Source organism: Ranitomeya imitator, chromosome 5, assembly GCF_032444005.1.
Source record: "Ranitomeya imitator isolate aRanImi1 chromosome 5, aRanImi1.pri, whole genome shotgun sequence".
In the NCBI taxonomy this organism is placed as follows: domain Eukaryota; kingdom Metazoa; phylum Chordata; class Amphibia; order Anura; family Dendrobatidae; genus Ranitomeya; species Ranitomeya imitator.
In genome coordinates this window covers 233,941,510-233,966,285 of record NC_091286.1, presented here as the reverse complement: position 1 = coordinate 233,966,285, position 24,776 = coordinate 233,941,510, and the positions used below count along the sequence as shown (strand labels likewise).

General features: G+C 44.2%; 2 protein-coding genes across 5 annotated transcripts in view; one reads left to right on the top strand and one right to left on the bottom strand.

Moving 5' to 3' along the window:
- The window catches only part of LOC138637369 (uncharacterized), a 74,863-nt gene extending 62,883 nt beyond the window's left edge, over nucleotides 1-11,980 (top strand). Inside the window, exons 8-14 of the mRNA XM_069725970.1 lie at nucleotides 215-260; nucleotides 467-600; nucleotides 2,123-2,251; nucleotides 5,540-5,654; nucleotides 8,532-8,666; nucleotides 9,526-9,651; nucleotides 11,121-11,980. Coding sequence (XP_069582071.1) covers nucleotides 215-260; nucleotides 467-600; nucleotides 2,123-2,251; nucleotides 5,540-5,654; nucleotides 8,532-8,666; nucleotides 9,526-9,651; nucleotides 11,121-11,257 — 822 coding nt within the window. The 3' untranslated portion in view covers nucleotides 11,258-11,980. The remainder of the gene's footprint in view (nucleotides 1-214; nucleotides 261-466; nucleotides 601-2,122; nucleotides 2,252-5,539; nucleotides 5,655-8,531; nucleotides 8,667-9,525; nucleotides 9,652-11,120) is intronic.
- Nucleotides 11,981-12,086: 106 nt separating this feature from the next.
- Nucleotides 12,087-24,776, bottom strand: part of MAP7 (microtubule associated protein 7) — a 158,855-nt gene continuing 146,165 nt past the window's right edge. For all 4 annotated transcript variants that reach the window (XM_069725968.1, XM_069725969.1, XM_069725966.1 and 1 more), the window contains 5 exons: nucleotides 24,706-24,756; nucleotides 21,257-21,305; nucleotides 16,192-16,327; nucleotides 15,843-16,042; nucleotides 12,087-13,515 (listed from right to left, as the gene is read on the bottom strand). In XM_069725968.1, coding sequence (XP_069582069.1) covers nucleotides 13,505-13,515; nucleotides 15,843-16,042; nucleotides 16,192-16,327; nucleotides 21,257-21,305; nucleotides 24,706-24,756 — 447 coding nt within the window. In that variant the 3' untranslated portion in view covers nucleotides 12,087-13,504. The remainder of the gene's footprint in view (nucleotides 13,516-15,842; nucleotides 16,043-16,191; nucleotides 16,328-21,256; nucleotides 21,306-24,705; nucleotides 24,757-24,776) is intronic.

The window sequence follows — 24,776 nt, the reverse complement described above, 5'->3', positions numbered from 1 at the left end:
GACATTTCTGTCCCCTTTGGGGCTCACAATCTAGATTCCCTATCAATGCATCATTGTGTAATATCATTACATATGATATAATGTTTCAGCAAATTGAAATCTTTAACATTTAATATACACTTCTGAAAGTAAAAATAAATCTTTGGTGTAAACCTGTTTATTTTCTTCCTCCTTACATTGTCCTTTTTTATTTTTTCATTTTTTTATAACACAGGTCTCCAGTCAGGCGTGTCTTTGTTTGAATAACCTAGCTTCAAGTGGTAAGGGATTTTATGTGTTTATAAGTAACTATGAGCAAGACGTTCATTTCTGCTTCGCCTTGAAGCTATTTGCAGGCTTTTACTTTTTTTTTTTATGACAAATGTGGACTCCTGGAGTTTCAGCTGTTACTCTTATGTTGTCTTTTATAATTTTTTTTTTTTTATCTATTACAGTGGTAATTTTATTTGTTTTTTTTTTTATGCAGCTGAAGTTCGGGCCCATCTCTTCAGTATGGACATCATGCCTTTAGTACTCACCCTACTGAATTCTAACAATAAAGATGTCCGACAGGCTTCCGTCACTCTTCTTTGCACGTTTTCCCATCCTCCGGGAGTTATGGTAGCTATATATATATGCTGTCTGGTGCATTTCTTGTCTGTTCTGTACTGCATGATGGATTTCCTAGATCACAAACATTCAGTTGTAACAGATGCCTCCAAGGTTGTTTTGAAAATATAACAAATAACATAGGATCAAAAACCTCACTAGAAAAGTAGGCCTCAGGTGCACATATCTTATATTGTGGCAATTTAAAGGGACTGTTGACTGCAGACTTTTAGGCTATGTGAATCTTCACATCGCATGTGCTGAGAAGATTTTCCAGTGCTTCGAGCACTGCTAGTATGTGATTTGCATACATGCGATCACATGCAGACTAGACAGGTACGCCCTCACTCAATGCAAGTGTATTGAGCGAGGCCGGACACAGTCTAGTCGAAATGTGACCGAATTATGCATATGGCATACTTGCAGTCACACAACCGCCCACTCACGATGCCAGCAACCGAGAATATGCATACCGCACAGTGATGTAAGGACTCACAAGTCTGCAGTCATATAAAGTGATTGAAGACTTGTAGCCTAAGGCTGGACAACCCCTTTAAGTGCTTGTGGTTCTGCATTAAGGTACCGTCACACTTAGCGACGCTGCAGCGATACCGACAACGATCCGGATCGCTGCAGCGTCGCTGTTTGGTCGCTGGAGAGCCACACAGACCGCTCTCCAGCGACCAACGATGCCGGTAACCAGGGTAAACATCGGGTAACTAAGCGCAGTGCCGCGCTTAGTAACCCGATGTTTACCCTGGTTACCATCCTAAAAGTAAAAAAAACAAACACTACATACTTACCTACAGCCGTCTGTCCTCCAGCGCTGTGCTCTGCACTCCTCCTGTACTGTCTGTGTGAGCACTAAGTATGTAGTGTTTGTTTTTTTTACTTTTAGGATGGTAACCAGGGTAAACATCGGGTTACTAAGCGCGGTCACACACGCCAATTCAGCGATGTCTGCGGGGAGTCCAGCGACCAAATAAAGTTCTGGACTTTCTTCCCCGACCAGCGACAGCACAGCAGGGGCCTGATCGCTGCTGCCTGTCACACTGGACGATATCGCTAGCAAGGACGCTGCAACGTCACGGATCGCTAGCGATATCGTCTAGTGTGACGGTACCTTTACTGAACTTCTGGCACTCCATGTATTACGAAATTGTGTCCTAGTGAGGCACAGTATTTAACCCTAACAGCATTACATATGCTTGTGTAATACTGCAAGCTGTGGAGCACACCATACAAGATGGATGAAAAAAAAATTGTGTCTGAATCCAAAGGTTTAGTGAGGCCCCATGGAAGGCTACGGACTTTGTATTTCAGATTCCAGCAAAAAAAACAAGAACCTGCTATGTGCATACTCTGCATGTCAGCAGAAGTCGGACTGACTAAGAAGATAACGAGCTGAGCTTTACAGGGTGGAGGTGTAATTTTGCTTAGTGCAGACTGATGTGTTATCAATCCATCTGTGGTTATTTGTTCCATTTGGAGATGTCCAGATACCTTCATCCTCTGTTTTATCTGTTTTGCTCAGGATGTGTTGCTGTGTGAAAAAATCCTTCGACATTTGGCTATACTGATGCAGATGGAGAGAGCGAACCCTATGATTGTCATTCATGCAGCCTGCACTATCCAGAATCTAAGCCAATCAGAGAACATAAAGGTACGTTCTAGAAAATACCCCACTGGTCTCTGCATTAGTAATGGGTTTTATCACCTGTATAGAAAAGTACCATGTTGGATTACCTCGGCTTGTTACATAATGTAATATACAGGTCCTTCTCAAAAAATTAGCATATAGTGTTAAATTTCATTATTTACCATAATGTAATGATTACAATTAAACTTTCATATATTATAGATTCATTATCCACCAACTGAAATTTGTCAGGTCTTTTATTGTTTTAATACTGATGATTTTGGCATACAACTCCTGATAACCCCAAAAACCTGTCTCAATAAATTAGCATATCAAGAAAAGGTTCTCTAAACGACCTATTACCCTAATCTTCTGAATCAACTAATTAACTCTAAACACATGCAAAAGATACCTGAGGCTTTTATAAACTCCCTGCCTGGTTCATTACTCAAAACCCCCATCATGGGTAAGACTAGCGACCTGACAGATGTCAAGAAGGCCATCATTGACACCCTCAAGCAAGAGGGTAAGACCCAGAAAGAAATTTCTCAACAAATAGGCTGTTCCCAGAGTGCTGTATCAAGGCACCTCAATGGTAAGTCTGTTGGAAGGAAACAATGTGGCAGAAAACGCTGTACAACGAGAAGAGGAGACCGGACCCTGAGGAAGATTGTGGAGAAGGACCGATTCCAGACCTTGGGGAACCTGAGGAAGCAGTGGACTGAGTCTGGTGTGGAAACATCCAGAGCCACCGTGCACAGGCGTGTGCAGGAAATGGGCTACAGGTGCCGAAATGGGCTACAGAGAAGCAGCACTGGACTGTTGCTAAGTGGTCCCAAGTACTTTTTTCTGATGAAAGCAAATTTTGCATGTCATTCGGAAATCAAGGTGCCAGAGTCTGGAGGAAGACTGGGGAGAAGGAAATGCCAAAATGCCTGAAGTCCAGTGTCAAGTACCCACAGTCTGTGATGGTGTGGGGTGCCATGTCAGCTGCTGGTGTTGGTCCACTGTGTTTCATCAAGGGCAGGGTCAATGCAGCTAGCTATCAGGAGATTTTGGAGCACTTCATGCTTCCATCGGCTGAAATGCTTTATGGAGATGAAGATTTCATTTTTCAGCACGACCTGGCACCTGCTCACAGTGCCAAAACCACTGGTAAATAGTTTACTGACCATGGTATTACTGTGCTCAATTGGCCTGCCAACTCTCCTGACCTGAACCCCATAGAGAATCTGTGGGATATTGTGAAGAGAAAGTTGAGAGACGCAAGACCCAACACTCTGGATGAGCTTAAGGCCGCTATTGAAGCATCCTGGGCCTCCATAACATCTCAGCAGTGTCACAGGCTGATTGCCTCCATGCCACGCCGCATTGAAGCAGTCATTTCTGCCAAAGGATTCCCGACCAAGTATTGAGTGCATAACTGAACATTATTATTTGATGGTTTTTTTGTTTGTTATTAAAAAACACTTTTATTTGATTGGATGGGTGAAATATGCTAATTTATTGAGACAGGTTTTTTGGGTTATCAGGAGTTGTATGCCAAAATCATCAGTATTAAAACAATAAAAGACCTGACAAATTTCAGTTGGTGGATAATGAATCTATAATATATGAAAGTTTAATTGTAATCATTACATTATGGTAAATAATGAAATTTAACACTATATGCTAATTTTTTGAGAAGGACCTGTAGAATGGTGTCAGACATGCTCAGGTTTGGATTGAATTTGCTTTTAAAGGGAAACTGTCACCCCTTGGGACATTTTTTACCTATTAATATGGGCACACAAAAACAGTCATACCTGTATGCCTCATATCTGCCATCTTGTGGAGAAATCCTCTATTACTCGTTTATGGTAATGATGAATTCTTCTAATTTCTGGGGTGTGTAGGGCCTGGAAGAAAACTGCCTCCGGTGTTCATTACCATACCAGCCCCCTCCCATCAGCATCTCACTTTGCTGTGACATGTAGTGGAGGCCCCGAAGTCCCGCACCTGTGCCCTGCAATAGTGCGATTACACATCACTTTTTTCCACCGTTTTATGGGCATTGGCTTCTTTGTTCTTCCGCGCAGGCGAGTCACAGCTACTTCCACTCCAGTGACCACCGGTGTGTGCAGTGATAAGGTGTTCTTACCAGTCCCCATGCCCAGTGACTTGCCACGCAGGATAAGCCAATGCCCATAGAAGGGTGGAAAAGTGATGTGTAATAGTGCTATTGTAGGGTGTGTGATTCCGGAGTCACCACTACATGTCACAGTGCAGAGGGAGGGGGCTGATACGCTAATGAAGACTGGAGGCAGAGTTTTCTTCCAGGCACCGCACACCCCAGAGCCTGGAAGAACTCATTACCATAACAGAATAAGAGGATTTCTCCACAAGAATACGGCTGATAAGAGGCAGACACTTATGACTGGTTTTACCATTGGATCACCTGCATGCTCTTATTAATAAGTTAACAAATGTCCCAGGAGGTGACCGATTCCTTTTTAAAGTCAATATGAAAGCAAAATCAAACAAAAGTGCATATAACGGCATGGATGTGTCTGAATTGTAAATTTACCAACACCCTTACATCTTTTCTCAGTTGATAGGTTCCCAAGTAGTTATGCCTCATTTGAATATGACTGGAAATGCTAAAGTGCTATGAGTGTGACAGAGCACTTTCTGAACCTTTGCTTCCTGAGATTGTTTCCCCACCCAGCATCAGCCTCCTTAGCTTAAAGGAAAGGCGGCAGCAGCATTAGTAATTTGAAAGAGGGGGTGCACACGTCTAAGGGCTTGATCCATCAGTCCACAAAGATGGAGATGAGGCAGCACATCGAGTGAAATTAATCTCTTATTAATTCATGCAATGTTTCATCTCCAGTGAGAAGCTCATTGGAGTTGAATTGTGGCATGGGTTAATAAAGGGTTCATTACTGGATGTGCTGCCTCATTCTCCATATTTGTGGCCTCGGTAGTTTACAGTCTGATTTCCTTGCTTGGCACATGATATTACACAGACAGTGAGCTATCTATCAGACTAGAGAGGCTGGGGAAAGAAGGGATCGGGATAAACGTAAGCAGGAAAGCCAGTTTTAGCGGCATAAGTGGGACTCTCTCAATGCTGGGCAGGTGGCAAAGGCTTATTGGTATATTTTCACTGATCCCAAAGATTTGAACCTAGGTGAGTGAGATCAGCACATTTATCCCAACTTTGGTTTTATTTGTGTGGAATTTCCCTGTGTCATTATATAACATAAGGGCATTTGTGTCGTTATCCATTTTTTAGAATGTAACAATTTTTTTTAAATCTCTTCTTGCTAGGTTATTGTGCAGAACCAGTGCTTTGAAGAGTTACTGATTGCACTTCTGGATCCAAACAATGAAGATGACTCGCTGCAGTATGTTGTATCCTGCCTTGCAGAGCTTACTAAATATAGTAGGTTTTTAGCTTTCTTACTTCACAAGAAAAGTCCACACTTCTATTGAAAGATAGGACATGGATAAAGGATGAATGGTCTTACAAATCTTGGATTAGATCAAAAAATAAAACTATAAATGGGGGAAAAAGCTAATTTAGTTAGCAAAGATTATTTTGCTATGGCTGCAAAAACAATTACAGGGAAGACAGCCTTAGGGTATGTGCACATGTTGTGGATTCCATTGCGTACTTTTCCGCAGAATCTGCAGGGAAAATGACCTGCGGTTTATCTGCAGATTTTGTGTGGATTTCACCTGCATTTTTACACTTGTGGATTCCTATTATGGAGCAGGTGTAAAATGCTGCGGAATCTGCACAAAGAATTGACATGCTGCAGAAAATAATCCGCAACGTTTCCGCACTGCAGATTTGGTTTTCAATAGGTTTTCATGGTACTGTAATCAGCTTGTAAAACTGCTGCGGATCCGCAGCGCCAAATCCGCAACGTGTGCACAGACCCTTAAAGGGGGACTGCCTTATGGAGTGTTTTATAGCATATCGACATATGTCAATAGGGGTCAGCACCCTGATCATTGATTTTTATGGCTCTTTATATAATATTTAGTTTTATTTCTATAGCGCCAGCATATTCCACAGCACTTTACATTTTAGAGGGAAGTTGTACAGACAAAGACATTGCATTATAATAATCACATAAATCAACAGATACCAAGAGGAGTGAGGGCCCTGCTTGCCCGCTTACCATCTATGAGGAAATAGGGGGGACACAAAAGGTGGATGGTAACAGTTGCTTTCATTGTACAGTCCGGACATCAATGTAATAAATAGGGTGTTCATGTAATGCTGCATGAACCGGTCACCGGCCAGTGTGTGCACAGCACAGAGGGCTATTAAATGCATAAAGGGTGTAAGGACAGATGATACAAGAATCCTGGTTTTGAAGAACATTTTTTTATTGGCAACACAAGGATAGTTCGACAAATATGTTGAGGCGGTAGGCCAGTCTGAAAAAATGTGTTTTTAGGCCATGCTTAAAACTGTGGGTGTTTGGGATTAATCGAACTGTCCTGGGTAGTGTATTCCAAAGAATTGGAGCAGCACACGACAAGTCTTGGAGATGGGAGCGGGAGGTTCAGATTCTCTTTTTGGAAGTGCTTCTTTAAGGGCTCATACTCACTTGCGCAAGACTCGGATGAGTCTCGCACGGCAATACCCGACATTGCACCTGGCACAGAGGAGCGGAGCGTGCAGCTGCATGTATTCCCATGCGGCCGCACGCTCCGATCTGAGTGCCTGCAGCAGTACCGCGTATTGCCGTGCGAGACTCATCCGAGTGTCGCATAAGGAAGTATGAGCCCCAATGCTCAGATTCTTCTACAAATGTGAAAACCCCTTTTGTTCAATTTAGTGACTGGCAATATTTGAAATATAGCTTTACTTTGAACTTACACGAGAATATACAATTATCTTGCTGATATACGTTATAATACAATTTTATTAAAACTCCACTTAGTTGTGGAAAGCATTGCAGTTACCAGGGTACTTGCAGTTCAAATCTATGTAATTGTCACTGATATATATCTGAAGCAGGATATTGGGGAAGCTGCAGGAAATGTGGTTATTGCTATAAAGAATATAAGGGTACAGTTGTGAGCTCTTTTCTGCAGAGAACATGTATGATATAGTTCTTTGCTCATTGTTTGTAGTAGGCTAATGGAGTGATTTCCTATTTTTCTGTTTCCTTTTAGATTATTCCTACAAAATGTAACCAATACCAATTAGTCTAGAAATTAAATATAAAACACATTTACTCCTTAACGGCCACCGGTACGCCTTTTAACGGTGGCAGTTAAGGGTACTTATGCCTCAGCGCCGCTTTTTAAAGGCGCTGAGAAATAAGTGTATAGCCCCCCCCCCCCAGCGTCGGAATTTTTCTGGGGTCACGGCCACCGGGGGTAGCTGAGACCATAGAGAACATGATTCGGGTTGGTTTTTACCAACCCCAGTGTTGTGATCGCAGATCAGAGGAGAGAGAATTGGGTGGGTTCCACTGTTTAGGTACATCAGGTGGTCTCCAAACGCGATATGGCGCCACCATTGATTCCAGTCAATTTTGCATTCAAAGAGCCAAACGATGCTCCCTCCCTTCTGAGCCCTGCCATGCACACAGTGGCTTTTCCCCCCATTTATGGGGTATCGGTGTACTCAGGAGAAAATGGACAACAAAATTTGTTGTGCAATTTCTCCTGATACCCCGGTGAAAATAAAAAAATTAGGTTCAAAATTTTTTAGTGAAAAAAGTAAAATGTTCATTTTTCTTTCTTCCACATTGCTATAGTTCTCGTTAAGCACTTGAAGGGTTAATAAACTTCTTGAATGTGGTTTTGACCACCTTGAGGGGTGCAGTTTTTAGAATGGTGTCACTTTTGGGTATTTTTGTTACATTAACCCTCAAACTCACTTCAAATGTGAGGTGGTCCCTAAAAAAAAAAATAGTTTTCTAAATTTTGTTGGAAAAATGAGAATAGCCAGACAACTTTTAAGCCTTTTAACGTCCTAACAAAAAAAAATGGTTTCCAAAATTGTGCTGATGTAAAGTAGACAGGTGGGAAATGTAATGTGTTAACTACGGTATTTTGTGTGACACCACACTCTGATTTAAGGGTACAAAATTTGGATTTTGAAAAGGTCTGCAAAAGTGAAATTCTGATAGTGTGGACGTTGCCTTACTTTTCACTTTAATATAACAAATCTAAATCTTGTGTAAGATCGGGAGGGCAGCTGACAGGACACAGTAACCCACCTACAATCTGTGTAATAGGTGTACACTTATTAAGGAGTCATCGTTGGTTTTTTTTTTCTTCTACCCTCCAGATATTACACGGGAGCAGTTGAGAAAAAGGAAGAAAGAAGCAATTCTCAAGCACCTGGTGGGGATGGCAGTGGACCTGGAAAACCAAGAACTTTCCTTTCAAGCTGCCAGTGTTCTCAATCATCTGTCTCACTCCGGTAATGTACTTAGAAGAAAACTTAATTGTATCCGACATAACTTTATCTTTCTTCTCAATATCTCACATGCAAAGCAGCTGAAAATGTACAAAACCGCATCACATAATGTATTACCAGCGGCAGGAAATTATGATTGATACAAAGATGCATGTATATCAGCCAAATGTATAGCTGGATTCACCCTTTACCCATGCCGGTCACATGTTGACCAAGGATCTAACACCGATGTCAGAAATGCAATGCATGAATTTTTAAATTTTCCATTTTATTTTTTTATGATGCTTAGCTCCGATCAGGCATCACCTTGTGAATATTTTCCCTGGCATTTAATAATTCATTATCTAAATTTTCTATCAATTATACTTCCTGCTAACCAGAAACATGAAATTACAAACAAAAGATTTCATTGTGTTATAACACAACCATTATTCCGGCCAGTGAATGTACGCGAGACGTGTTTATATACTTTCTGCCCTTCCTCAGTGTTGTGCAGTTGCTGAATCTATACAGAAGTCTTTTATTGTGTTTATTCTTTCATAAAATACACAGAAATATCATAAGCAGGTGATCACAACTGTGCCATAACAGAACCATCACAATCTATTTATTTATCCAGCTCAGTGACTGTATGGAATTAACCTGTTACAAGTGTTGGGGTCCATAATAAATGTGTTTTTATGATTTTTTGTTATCTGTAAGTTAGGTAACCATAGGCTTTTAAGTCTACCCTTAGCCACATGACCACACTCCTTTTGATAGTCTTAGAATATAGACTTGGCATCTTCTTACCAAAACTAAGAGACAGTCAGCTACAATACTTAGTTGGAAAAATATTGATTATTTTTACTTTCTTATATAGAAAACAACGTAGCAGATATGAAACTATTTATGAAGGAACTCCAAGCCTACCTCATGAGTTACCTCAGTCACCCAGAGCTGAGATTTCAGCAAATGGGCATTGCCACCCTGAGCTCTTTAAGTGAAGGTATGTTCTATTATGTGTGCTTTCTATATGTGGTTTGCAAGTTAAATGGAGAGGCTTACTGTGATGTTTTTCATTGGTATTATTAACCAGTACTGACTGCTATGGTCCACCATGATCCCAAGAATCGTGGCTCTGTAGAGCCCCGGCTGAATAGAGCCATGGTTGATCATGCACACTACGTTCCTGTCACTTTTAATAGGAGGCACGAAGATCTGCTGAACGCTGTGCTCGGTTGATCTATGGCTCTCATTAAAATGGTGCCTCAGTGCGTATGATCGACTGCTGCTCCGTGTAACTGGGGCCTTGCAGGAGTCCCTGTTCTTGGAATCATTAGGGACTTTCAACAATTTAAAAGTTATCCTTTTTGAGGAGGGCACAAAAGTATGGTTAGGTGCGTTTTTGTGCCCGCCTCAAAGTCCGACACTTCTGAAAAATGAGATGAGACCACGCAAAGTGACTCAGTCGGTGTCATTTAAGTCAATGACCCCTTCAGCAGATTCGCCTGAATAATTTTTTTCAGGCCTTCAGACAAAGGCTGCAACAGAGCCACTGATAGCGGATGTGATGTGAAGGCGGCCTAATGCTTAGCTTCCAATTCAGTAAATCTCCAGAAACTTTATATCTGATCTTGCAGCTATTTATTATGCCCTACGTAAAGATTAGGATAATACAGCGAATTGTGTGTAGTTCTAGTCACCACAACAGCATCAAAATCTGTGAAAAGAATATATAAGGCTAGGGTCACATTGCGTTAGGGCAGTCCGGCTAGCGCATAGCACTACGGACTGTGCTAACGCAATGTCACAAAAGGGATCGCGTTAGCACGCCCAATGTGTTCGCCATTACAGGCAATGGTGGCGTTAATGGACTACGTTACACCGCGTAGTCCGTTAAACGCGGTCACATAATGCCACTGTTCAAATGTGGTGTATGCTTGAGTAAGCACTCTATGGGGGTGTTCACATCTCTGGAATTGGAGTAAGATTTGTGATTAAGCACATAAAGTTGCACACCGCTATGCGGCTCACCTCATCCGTTAGGAGGCTTGAGTCTCTTAATGAAAAGGTCTCCTCAGCAGGGTCTGCAAGAGGATCTTGATGAATTGCCCCTATATCTCCAAAGCAACAGACTGCAGAATCAGACTTCTCAGGTTTTTTTTAGTCACACAGAAGTATAAGTAATTTAACAGGGTGACAGTTTCTTGAATGGAAATACATCTGAATAGAAAAAATGCTGCATTATGCATGCCCAGAATCTCGGCACCAAAAAGTGCAATGGTGGCATCAAACTTACAGCAATGAAGTGGGAATAGGAGAAAAACATTATGCAGCAGATGAGATTGTAAAGCTACACAACTAAAGCAATATGTTTCATGCATCAAATTATTTCAGCGCCACGTTTTATTTTCTAAACAGCTTTGTGTAATATAACAGTTTTCCTGTTTTAAGTTGTTTTTGCCCTCTCTTCAGATCCTGACTTTTCTCTGGCCATCAATCAAAGTCCGTTAAAAGAACAGCTTGAGGAGATTCGTCAGCAGACGGAGGAGACCCAAGCTCTACTCAAACTGACCATCGTTCAGACAGAAAACTTGAACCTGAATCAGTAATAAGTGACTATTACTTATCATTTGTTTACATTGTCCAGACTCGTGGGGTGGTCAGCAATGAGCCCCACTGACTGTTCTGTGTAGTGTTTGTTTTACTTTTCCAAATAGGGAAGATATTTAGTGATGTGGTTCTTGATTGTCAGCGTGTCCCCATTAACAATAAGTGTTAATCTTGTATTTGCAGAACACAAACCCTCCTTTTGCACCTGCTGGTGCACATTCCTACAAGACAATATATCCACTTTAAGGTACAATTCCGCTCAAAAACAGATTTTCTAGGATTTGAAACTAGGGTCTCTTGTCACGAGCTCGTCAATTGTCCTGAGGAAGAGTCTGCATTTGTGGTTCATGTGTATTTAATTGAGCTAGAATGACCTAAGAGTGCAGTTGTTTCTAGGAAAAAAAACCTTTCCAAGACTAGTTTCAAACTGACTCTCTAAAGATACAGCAGGTTTTAGGATCAAACTGTAGGGCATTGATTAGTTGGTTAAAAGTGGATTTCTACCTTAACTGCATCTCCCAACCACATCACAATCTTCCTTTTTTATTTATTCTCTTTAGTGGACTCTTTTAGAAATAGATTTTGTTTTACCTTTTGTGTTTTTATACTTGTTTTTATTACTTTGCATTTATTCCTATTGTATGACAACATTAAATATTGATCTGGTTATAATGTGAACTTGTGGAAACATTTTAACGAATAATAAAATATTAAAATGGAAAGTTGTCGTGTCTTTCGAACCTTGCGTCTACACTGTTCTTTTTGGGAAATGCAAAATACGATGCCGTGCCAACACGGAAAAATGAAAGATACAGTTAAAGTCAAATGTAAAATGACTTCAAACAGATTTATTAATTAATGACATGCTACATAGAGTAAAAGAAGTAAAAACTACATGATTTTAGCATTAAATATGTCTACTATGTACATGAAGAAAAAGACAAACATAAGCCAAACCAAAATTCAGTTCTATGACACTGTATAAAAAGTGAACCCAATTTTCTTTTTACATTTATTCCATCATTGTGACATAACCCCAATTTATTGTAACATTAAATTTGAGTTTCTCTTAGTGTACAAACCCTGTAGCCAAAGTAGTGTTCTAGCTAGAGGTGCCCATATCTGGTGCTCGGATGCCATCCTAGGCCCGTTCTGTGCAATGGGCAAACTCAGTCCTACGATTTATCCTCAACATCCAGTAATGGGGACATCTGAGCTAAATATTTAGAATAGTTCACCCGACTTAACGCTTCATAATTTAAACAAGTTACTGTGAATTAGTTTTAAAAGTGCACATTTATAGACCTTAAGCAAACAAAATAGCAACATTCATGAGAAAATGTGGGTGAAGAGACACCGTAACCAACAAATAAAAATGAAGATAAATTACTAATAGTCCAATATTCTCTTTTGCTCTGAAACGAGCAAAGTTATACTAATTCCTTCTTCCTCCAAACCCATAAATGTATAGACTCTTCCATTTGTGTATAAGAATTTAGTAAGGCAAAGAAACATCTATAGTCAAGTATACATAATTACAATATATAGATATCGTTTTTTTCATCTTTTAAACTTTTGTTATTGTACAACAAATATTCAAGTATGGTAAAATTAGGTATAATTTACTTTGTACAATGGATCAATTACCAATAAAAAATGGCTAAAATCATAGTAAATACTAAGTTTGTCATTTTAGTTATTTTTAAAGAAACCGAGAAAAGAACCAACCTATGAGATGAATAATTACATTTCAGAGAACCTGATACAGTAGCCTATACATTAAAGCCCCTTTAAATGGAGTTCTCAGCAATAATATTTAAACCAACTGGTTTAAATGACACCGCTCCCTAGCCCTACATGTAGAGCTAAGAGGGTATTTTCAAGTATTAAACATATACAGTGTAAAAGATTATCAGGTTAAACAATTACGTTTAAAACTGGACAGTCCCCCCAAAAAGTCCCACAATGCACCGGGATGCTTCCGTGTTTTCTTCCTTGCAGGTAGGTAAAGACTTCAGAATACAATCTGTGCAAGAAGCAGCATTTTAGGGGAAAAAAAAAAGCTGTTTGACGCACTCGACAAAGCTCCTGTCCTTGATCCCACAGAGAAGCAGTCTGTTAGCTGGTAAGAGGAAAAGTTTTCCTTCAGAGTAAGAAATATCCCAAAAACCTCCAAAAACGTAATTTTCAGATGAATCCTTGGGGCTTTCAGGTTGATCCCTAAATGTCATTTTGGGGTGTTCAGATCAGATGACCTCTGGGGGTAAAAACAGAATATACGAGTAATGAGATCACACCAAGAAAGATTCAAAAACTTGGAGAGTGTGTGTGTGTATATATATATATATATATATATATATATGTATATGTATATGTATATGTATATGTATATATATATATATATATATATATATATATATATATATATACATAATTTTTTTTCAACCATTGCTATTATGAGCCACCAGATATTGTGCAACAATCTTTTCATCCTAAATTGACAAGGGTATTGTTAAAAAAAAAAAAAACACTTTATGGAGCCAACGAAGAGGCCTTTGGCTTTATCCTGAGCTCCATTTTACATTGCAATAGCACAAATGCCAATGATAAAATTCCATCAAACTCATTCTCTCTAGGTCGCAGGATTCACAATGCGGAGCTATGGAGAGTCTACACTGTATAAACTGCGTTAGCAATCAAAATGCCTCTCTAACATAATGAGAACATTTGGTCAATGGTAATTTCCTAGTAAAATAACCTATTATAGAAGAATGAGCATTTTGGATAATAATGTTCCATACTGATACTTGGAGGAATATGCTGTATTATGCATTGGATTGAGAAGTATGTGAGTATGACAAAGAACCATGCAGTGATGCCTATATATTCAGCATTTGCTCCATATAGACGCACAATTGCAACTGTGAAAGATGTCCCCTGCAGAGCCAGTAGAGATGCTACAGAATAAAACCAAGAAATGTGAACTGCAGGCAGCCATTACAGGAGCAGTAACATTATTATGGTGCTGATGGCTGTTACGGTTGCGACAATGGCAACTATGTATGCTTTTCATTTACATAAAAAGATAACATTCTTTAAGAGGTTTTAAGATTAGTTTTTAACTTACATTTTTTTAAATATACGTTTCCACAAAAAAAAAATGTATTCTAATCCTACTAGGGTACCCGGAGAACTTTCTGACCACTCAAATGTAACACTATTAGGCTCTGACTGGCCCACCGGAGAACTGGTGGGTCCAGGTGCTGGCATAGGGCCCCCACTGCTCCAGGGGCCATGGGGCCCCTAAGTCAAGGGGGCCCGCCCTGTGCCAGTAGCAGCAGCTGGAGACAGCCAGGATCCTGTCCCCGCTGCTAAAGCAAAATGAATATTCGCGCCTCCCCACGCCCCTATGGGCGTGGAGAGGCGTGAATACCATTTCTCTTTAATAGCGGGCAGCGTTAGCCGCAGGGTGCAGCTAACACTGCCCACATGTAAAGACGCACCACACACACACAGCACCGCACTTATACACACACGCAGGCACACAGACTCACAGAGCAACTCACCTCCCGGTAATGAAGGTGGGGGAGACAATGATGGAGGTCATGGGCAATCATGGTGAGGGAGGGAATGATGGTGGTGGGATGCAATGATGGGGGTGATGAAATGGGCAATGATGGTGGTAGGGGAGGCAATGATGCAGGTGGTGGAATGGGCAGTGATGGAGGTGGTGGGGAGAAGACAATGATGGAGGTGGTGATGAGGACAATGATGGGGTGGAGAGGGGCTGCATCATAATATGTGGAGGGACTGTATTATATTATGGTGGGCTACATCATACTATGTGAGGGGGCTACAGTATATTCTGTTGTGGGGCTGCAATCTCTCTGACTACATTATATTCTGTGGTGGCTGCATTATACCCTATGAGGGTGCTACATTATATTCTATGGTGGGGACTGCGTTATACCTGAGGGGGTTGCATTATATTCTATGAGAGGGGACTGCGTTATATTTTATGAGGGCGCTACCCCAACCCTTGCTACATAATTAAGACGTGAACTACCTTTTTACCGCACAATTGGTGGTCTTGTATCTATTTCTATGTAGCTACATAGTGGGCCCCAAGAATGATTTTCTCTGGTGGGCCCAAGGTGCTCCAGTCTGACGCTGAACACTATAATTCATCTATATGGCAGTGTATGGGCTAGTTGGGACAATACACATAACCAATCTGCCACATGGAGAAAAATAAAATCACGACCTGCATTGAAATAAGTATTGTCTGATAGTTGCTAGACATGGAACCTGCTGAAATACCATAACGTTTGCTTGAAATGAATATATTTTATGAGTTAGGTCAGACATAAGCCTACGCTGTGTCTCTGGGGTTAATGGCTTTTGGGAAACTGGGATATGTCAACATGTGTTTTTTTTATTGTGTCCGACCCAATACTTTTGTACATATTGTGGATTTGAAGGATTTTCTTTCACAGTTGCTATTTCTGGTTCATTGGGTTTGGTCTCCAGATCATTTGTCAGGCACAGCGTATTTTTATTCTGAGATTATAATTATTATAGTACCTGCTGTTTGTGGTGTTTGCACATTATCGACTTCAAACGCGATGAGTGGATTCAGAGGCGGAAGGTCCTGGATGCTGTTCCCCTCATTGTTTAGAGAATCAAGTTTCATTGGTTTAGATCCAACTGGTAAATTTATGATCTCTTCAAAATTATTGTTGTTTGGTGTACGTAAACCATTCTCATTTGGTTGTTTCTCTGTGCTAAAAGCCAGAAAGACAGTGAAATACGGGACAGTAGATAGAAACAAACTAAACATGTACAGTACATACAGCTGCTATAGATTAACATTGTAAATTAACATTGCCTAGGTTTTATGTTACAATATTAACAGCAAGGTAAAATCATTTACCTGTCTAGAGGTAAAGCTTGGGAAAAAGTAACAATCCTTGGTGATGGTGCCACAGATTCTCCATTTCGAGGGGTTTCTGCATTGCTCTGGAGAAATACTGATGTCTGCTCCTCTTGTAAGGGGGTGGGTGTAATAGCTGGGGAAAGATTTAGAAATTAAACATGGAAAACAAATGAAAAAAAAAACATGTATACGCACACACACACACTGCTGACACTCAGTCAACTATCAGGACTTAGACCTGTCTGATATTCTTTGTCGGCCTATCAGGATACTGAATGATCCTCAGCATGTGGACAATCCATAAGCTGAAGATAGTTGTGTTGCTAGTTACTTTTCCCTACCATGTTGCAATGTCGAAGAGTTTTAACCAAAGATAAACTGCACATCTATAATATAACGCTGGGAGCGTCACTCTGTCCGAAGCCTTTATAGACTGCGCAAGCACCGGTGCAGTCTGGCCCACACAGAGTGACGCTCCCAGGAGATCGCGGTATGCGTAAACACTGAACGCACACCACGATCTCCACCGGAGAGTCAGGGACCGCCAGGAGGGTAAGTATATTCACCTGTCCCCCGTTCCAGCGCTGCGTGCGGCTCCGTCTCCCGGGTCCTCTGCTGTGACGTTCACAGTTCAGAGGGCGCGATGACGCGCTTAATGCGCGCCGGCGCCGCCCTCTGACTGACCAGTCACAGGCAGAGGAGCCGGAGTGTGTCTTCAAGAAAATGGCGCCGGAAAGCGCGGACTGCGCAGGCGCCGATCCCGGCAGCAGGAATCGGCGCCTGCGCAGTCCGCACTTTCCGGCGCCATTTTCTTGAAGACACTGCAGTGCGCAGGTGCCGATTCCGGCAGCAGGACAAAGATAATGGCGGCACCTACGCACTGCAGTGTGTCTTCAAGAAAATGGCGCCGGAAAGCGCGGACTGCGCAGGCGCCAATTCTTGCTGCCGGAATCGGCGCCTGCGCAGTCCGCGCTTTCTGGCGCCATTTTCTTGAAGACACAGGACAAAGAAAATGGCGGCACCTGCGCACTGCAGGTGTGTCTTCAAGAAGATGGCGCCGGAAAGCGCAGGCGCCGATCCCGGCAGCAGGAATCGGCGCCTGCGCAGTCCGCACTTTCCGGCGCCATTTTCTTGAAGACACTGCAGTGCGCAGGTGCCGATTCCGGCAGCAGGACAAAGATAATGGCGGCACCTACGCACTGCAGTGTGTCTTCAAGAAAATGGCGCCGGAAAGCGCGGACTGCGCAGGCGCCGATTCCGGCAGCAGGAGGACGAAGGAAATGGTAAGTAATAAGTAAGTAACAAATTGCTGTGGCATGAAGCTGTGGCACTTCATGCCACAGCAATTTGTTATTTACGCCACCTGATTCCTTTCCGCCGCCATTTTCTTGGTCCTGCTGCCGGAATCGGCGCCTGCGCAGTCCGCGCTTTCCGGCACCATTTTCTTGAAGACACACTGCAGTGTGTCTTCAAGAAAATGGCGCCGGAAAGCGCGGACTGCGCAGGCGCCGATTCAGCCAGCAGGAAGACCAAGAAAATGGCGGCGGAAAGGAATCAGGTGGCGCAAGTAACAAATTGCTGTGGCATGAGGCTGTGGCACTTCATTTGTTAGGCTACGTTCACATTAGCGTTTCCCGACGCAGCGTCGGGAAACGCAGCGGCGACGCATGCATCATGCGCCCCTATATTTAACATGGGGGACGCATGGACATGCATTGTGCTGCGTTGTGCGACGCATGCGTTTTTTTTGCCGCAAGCGTCGGGCAAAGAAAACGCAACAAGTTGCATTTTTTTTGCGTCGAAATTTCGGCAAAAAACAATGCATGCATCGCAAAACGCAGCGTTTTTGCATGCGTTTTGGTGCGTTTTTATTTGTGTTGTGCGTTGCGTCGCTGACGCAGCGGCGCACAACGCAAATGTGAACGTAGCCTTACGCCACCTGATACGGGGCATATACTATGGAACATCTTATGGGGCATATGAATGGGAGCAGCAAATTAAAGAACGGTGCCGCAGGATGGGAGCAGCACATGACAGAATGGGGGCGCAGGATGGGAGCAGCACATGACAGAACGGGGGTGCAGGATGGAAGCAGCACATGACAGAACGGGGGTGTAGGATGGGAGCAGCACATGACAGAACGGGGGCAGCACATGACAGAACGGTGGCGCAGGATGGGAGCAGAACATGACAGAACGGGGGCGCAGGATGGGAGCAGCACATGACAGGAAGGGAGCAGCAAATGACAGAATGGAGGCGCAGGATGGGAGCAGCACATGACAGAACGGGGGTGCAGGATGGCAGCAGCACATGACAGAACGGGGGTGCAGGATGGCAGCAGCACATGACAGAACAGGGGTGCAGGATGGAAGCAGCACATGACAGAACGGGGGTGCAGGATGGGAGCAGCACATGACAGAACGGTGGCGCAGGATGGGAGCAGCACATGACAGAACGGGGGCGCAGGATGGGAGCAGCACATGACAGAACGGGGGTGCAGGATGGAAGCAGCACATGACAGAACGGGGGTGCAGGATGGCAGCAGCACATGACAGAACGGGGGTGCAGGATGGAAGCAGCACATGACAGAATGGGGGTGCAGGATGGGAGCAGCACATGACAGAACGGGGGTGCAGGATGGGAGCAGCACATGACAGAACAGGGGTGCAGGATGGGAGCAGCACATGACAGAACGGGGGCGCAGGATGGGAGCAGCACATGACAGGAAGGGAGCAGCAAATGACAGAATGGAGGCGCAGGATGGGAGCAGCACATGACAGAACGGGGGTGCAGGATGGCAGCAGCACATGACAGAACGGGGGTGCAGGATGGCAGCAGCACATGACAGAACGGGGGTGCAGGATGGAAGCAGCACATGACAGAACGGGGGTGCAGGATGGGAGCAGCACATGACAGAACGGTGGCGCAGGATGGGAGCAGCACATGACAGAATGGGGGCGCAGGATGGGAGCAGCACATGACAGGAAGGGAGCAGCAAATGACAGAATGGAGGCGCAGGATGGGAGCAGCACATGACAGAACGGGGGTGCAGGATGGCAGCAGCACATGACAGAATGGGGGTGCAGGATGGAAGCAGCACATGACAGAACGGGGGTGCAGGATGGGAGCAGCACATGACAGAACGGGGGTGCAGGATGGGAGCAGCACATGACAGAACGGTGGCGCAGGATGGGAGCAGCACATGACAGAACGGGGGCGCAGGATGGGAGCAGCGCATGACAGGATGGGAGCAGCAAATGACAGAATGGAGGCGCAGGATGGGAGCAGCACATGACAGAACGGGGGTGCAGGATGGCAGCAGCACATGACAGAACGGGGGTGCAGGATGGCAGCAGCACATGACAGAACGGGGGTGCAGGATGGAAGCAGCACATGACAGAACGGGGGTGCAGGATGGGAGCAGCACATGACAGAACAGGGGCGCAGGATGGGAGCAGCACATGACAGAACGGGGGAGCAGGATGGGAGCAGCACATGACAGAACGGTGGCGCAGGATGGGAGCAGCACATGACAGAACAGGGGTGCAGGATGGGAGCAGCAAATGACAGAATGGAGGCGCAGGATGGGAGCAGCACATGACAGAACGGGGGTGCAGGATGGGAGCAGCACATGACAGAACGGGGGTGCAGGATGGGAGCAGCACATGACAGAACAGGGGTGCAGGATGGGAGCAGCAAATGACAGAATGGAGGCGCAGGATGGGAGCAGCACATGACAGAACGGGGGTGCAGGATGGCAGCAGCACATGACAGAACGGGGGTGCAGGATGGCAGCAGCACATGACAGAACGGGGGTGCAGGATGGAAGCAGCACATGACAGAACGGGGGTGCAGGATGGGAGCAGCACATGACAGAACGGTGGCGCAGGATGGGAGCAGCACATGACAGAATGGGGGCGCAGGATGGGAGCAGCACATGACAGGAAGGGAGCAGCAAATGACAGAATGGAGGCGCAGGATGGGAGCAGCACATGACAGAACGGGGGTGCAGGATGGCAGCAGCACATGACAGAATGGGGGTGAAGGATGGAAGCAGCACATGACAGAACGGGGGTGCAGGATGGGAGCAGCACATGACAGAACGGGGGTGCAGGATGGGAGCAGCACATGACAGAACGGTGGCGCAGGATGGGAGCAGCACATGACAGAACGGGGGCGCAGGATGGGAGCAGCGCATGACAGGATGGGAGCAGCAAATGACAGAATGGAGGCGCAGGATGGGAGCAGCACATGACAGAACGGGGGTGCAGGATGGCAGCAGCACATGACAGAACGGGGGTGCAGGATGGCAGCAGCACATGACAGAACGGGGGTGCAGGATGGAAGCAGCACATGACAGAACGGGGGTGCAGGATGGGAGCAGCACATGACAGAACAGGGGCGCAGGATGGGAGCAGCACATGACAGAACGGGGGAGCAGGATGGGAGCAGCACATGACAGAACGGTGGCGCAGGATGGGAGCAGCACATGACAGAACGGTGGCGCAGGATGGGAGCAGCACATGACAGAATGGGGGCGCAGGATGGGAGCAGCACATGACAGGATGGGAGCAGCACATGACAGAACGGGGGTGCAGGATGGGAGCAGCACATGACAGAACGGGGGTGCAGGATGGAAGCAGCACATGACAGAACGGGGGTGCAGGATGGGAGCAGCACATGACAGAACGGTGGCGCAGGATGGGAGCAGCAAATGACATAACGGGGGCGCAGGATGGGAGCAGCACATGACAGGATGGGAGCAGCAAATGACAGAATGGAGGCGCAGGATGGGAGCAGCACATTACAGAACGGGGGTGCAGGATGGCAGCAGCACATGACAGAACGGGGGTGCAGGATGGAAACAGCACATGACAGAACGGGGGTGCAGGATGGGAGCACATGACAGGATGGAGACCATATACCAATATAAATGCTCACCACCCGGGCGTAGAACGGGTTCAATAGCTAGTAAACTATATTAGAAACTTTCCTTGCTGGTTGCCTAAAGTGTTCATAAAAACAATAAGATGCAAGGACGTTTCCTAGAAATACTACACACCTGCATTTTCCACTGGTTTTGGAATCTCTCCATTCTTCTGAACAATGGACTGAATAAAAGAAAAAAAAAAAAAAAACTTTCAAAGTTGCTACATCATTTCAAAAATATATAAAAATTTAGACTTCCGGAATTGATACCTTTTAATGGCTCATTGAAAAGATGGTAACAAATAGCAGCTTTCAAGACTACTCTGGTCTCTTAATCAGGCTCAATACAACAGAAAATATGAAGAGTCACATAATTATACCCAACAGGGCACAGGAATAATGCAGTAAAAAGGACAAGTGATGTGAAGGGGAGAAACAGTCATGACAGTAAATATTGGAGGAGTTCACTTATTGCAAAAGCCATGAGATAGACGCACACAGTGCCTAACAGAATGCCTGCAAGCTAACGCCGCCATCTGCTGGTCAAAGACGATAGAGAAAGTGAAAGCAGAAAGAATTGCATTAGTAGGAACCCAAGAGTGAAGTACATGTTCCCTCAGGGAAGAGACAGGAGAAGACATCAGGTCAGGTGATAGCTGCGGCACAGTTAGTAATGATAAAAGGCCCAGGAGGACAGTGAAGGGGAGGAAACGGCGCTTGAACCTGTAACAGGACTAAGCAGCCATTATGAGAGATCAGACTAGAGTGAAGACTCGAAAGAGATCAGACCTGAGAGAGACCAAAGCCAGGACAGCTGAGCCAAGTTAGAGCCGGGAGAGAGATGACTAGGCCACAGCGGAGGGACATTTGTGTGAGTCGTCTAGTGTAGACATACGGTACAAAGTGGGAACCAATGCCGTACTTCAGGGAATGAAGGCAGCCAGTGTGACGAGTGCGCTGGGTAACTCACCAACCTGGGACATGCAGCCTAGCGGGTAGTATCATTGACTCCAGTTAGGGCCTGTGTGATGATGTGGATTGCCTAGCGAGTCACGACGATGACAGGCCCAGTAGTGAGAGTGACTCCTTTGGGGTTCCAGGGGTATTAGAACTAAGACATCACTGATCACAGCAGTTATTTAGTGGTGATAATAGAATGATAGTGAGTAAAAAGCATTGTGTCAATAATACTGTTCATCTGAATTACGGCATTCTTTTTGTAATATAACATGATTCATTTTCACGGTTTGCGCTAACCCCTGAAATTGTTCCAAGGCACCTCTTTAATGGTGTTAATCAAATTGTTGGCTCAAGTACCACTGTCTCTTCATTGTCTGCACTGTTGCATCCGTGTACCTGTTAACACCATCAATGAATCATCTCCTACATTACAAAAATAAAGAACAAAGCAACCTGGTCCCTCTAGTAGTCACCTACAATCTAAATCTGGAGGTGTTATGGCGAGCTGTACAGAAACTAAAACTTTTATCACAAAAGACTCAGATTAAAATCTAGATTTCCAGACCCCCCCCCACTACTGTGTTTTCAGGCACCCCTTAAATCTAAGAAGCCGTTATGAGAAGCTCCCTGTTCTCTCCAACAGAAGCCTTTCACTGCAAGCAGAAAAAAATGCAAAACCTCTCCATTTACAATGACCATAGACAAAATGAAGCTCCTAAACTCACATCAAGACTACAAGATCCCGGATACTCGCAGTTGCATTAAATCTACTGTAGTGTTCTTATATGTACCAAATGTTCAACTGGAATCTGTATGTAGGGGAGACCGGGCAAAAACTTAGAACAAGGATGAATTCTCATCGCCACACAATAAATGAAAAGATCTACCTATGGTCAAACATTTTTGTAGCCCTCATCACTGCATCAATTACATGAAATTGCTGGTATTATAAGGTAAAGGTACCGTCACATTTAGCGACGCTGCAGCGATCTAGACAACGATGCCGATCGCTGCAGCGTCGCTGTGTGGTCGCTGGAGAGCTGTCACACAGACAGCTTTCCAGCGACCAACTATGCGAAGTCCCCGGGTAACCAGGGTAAACATCGGGTTTACTAAGCGCAGGGCCACGCTTAGTAACCCAATGTTTACCCTGGTTACCAGCGTAAACGTAAAAAAACAAACACTACATACTTACATTCCGGTGTCTTTCCCCCGGCGCTGTGCTTCTCTGCACTGTGTAAGCGCCGCCGGAAAGCAGAGCGGTGATGTCACCGCTGTGCTTTCCGGACGGCGCTCAGTCAGTGCAGAGAAGCACAGCGCCGGGGGACAGACACCGGAATGTAAGTATGTAGTGTTTGTTTTTTTTTTACATTTACACTGGTAACCAGGGTAAACATCGGGTTACTAAGCGTGGCCCTGCACTTAGTAACCCGATGTTTACCCTGGGTTACCAGTGAAGACATCCCTGAATCGGCGTCACACACGCCGATTCAGCGATGTCTGCGGGAGTCCAGCGAAGAAATAAAGTTCTGGACTTTCTGCGCCGACCAACGATGGCACAGCAGGATCCTGATCGCTGCTGCGTTTCAAACTCAACGATATCGCTATCCAAGACGCTGCAACATCACGGATCGCTAGCGATATCGTTCAGTGTGAAGGTAACATAGTAACATAGTTAGTAAGGCTGAAAAAAGACATTTGTCCATCCAGTTCAGCCCATATTCCATCATAATAAATCCCCAGATCTACGTCCTTCTACAGAACCTAATAATTGTATGATACAATATTGTTCTGCTCCAGGAAGACATCCAGGCCTCTCTTGAACCCATTGACTGAGTTCGCCATCACCACCTCCTCAGGCAAGCAATTCCAGATTCTCACTGCCCTAACAGTAAAGAATCCTTCTATGTTGGTGGAAAAACCTTCTCTCCTCCAGACGCAAAGAATGCCCCCTTGTGCCCGTCACCTTCTTTGGTATAAACAGATCCTCAGCGAGATATTTGTATTGTCCCCTTATATACTTATATATGGTTATTAGATCGGTACCTTAACTTCAAATTTGAAGAGCGGTAGAAGAATGAGGGAATACAAACTTATGACAACCTTTGACACATTCAGAGCAGGAATGAATGTGTCACATGGGTTTATGTCTTTTTACATCAAGTAAGGAATGTGCTCCTCAGATATTGTGGGAGCATTACAATCCCTGGACCAGACCACAAATCAGAGGACAATGTAACTTTGTCTCTCCTTATCTATAAACTGCTCCAATATTTACTGCTACAACCGTTTTTTTCTTTCACGTCACTTTTCTTATTTACCGCATTATTCTATGACTGGTTGTGTATAAATATGTGACTTTTCAGATCCTCTGTTATACTAAGTCTGATGAAGAGACCTGTGTAGTCTTGAAAGCTGCTATTTGTTACCATCTTTTCAGTTAGCCATTAAAAGCTATCAACCACTGAGGACTCTCAAATTGTAATAGTATTTCATCTACTGGCCATCATGGTACAAAGATACATTTTTCCTACATCATTTCAGAAACTGACATGACAGTCAATTAGCTTTCAGTCAAGTATTGCGGATATGTAGATGTTCTCTAACCATCTCACTTAATACCTTATCTCCAGCTTCACTGCGTCTTGTTCTCTTCATGATTTCTTCCAGCCTCTGCATAGAAAAAAAATGGG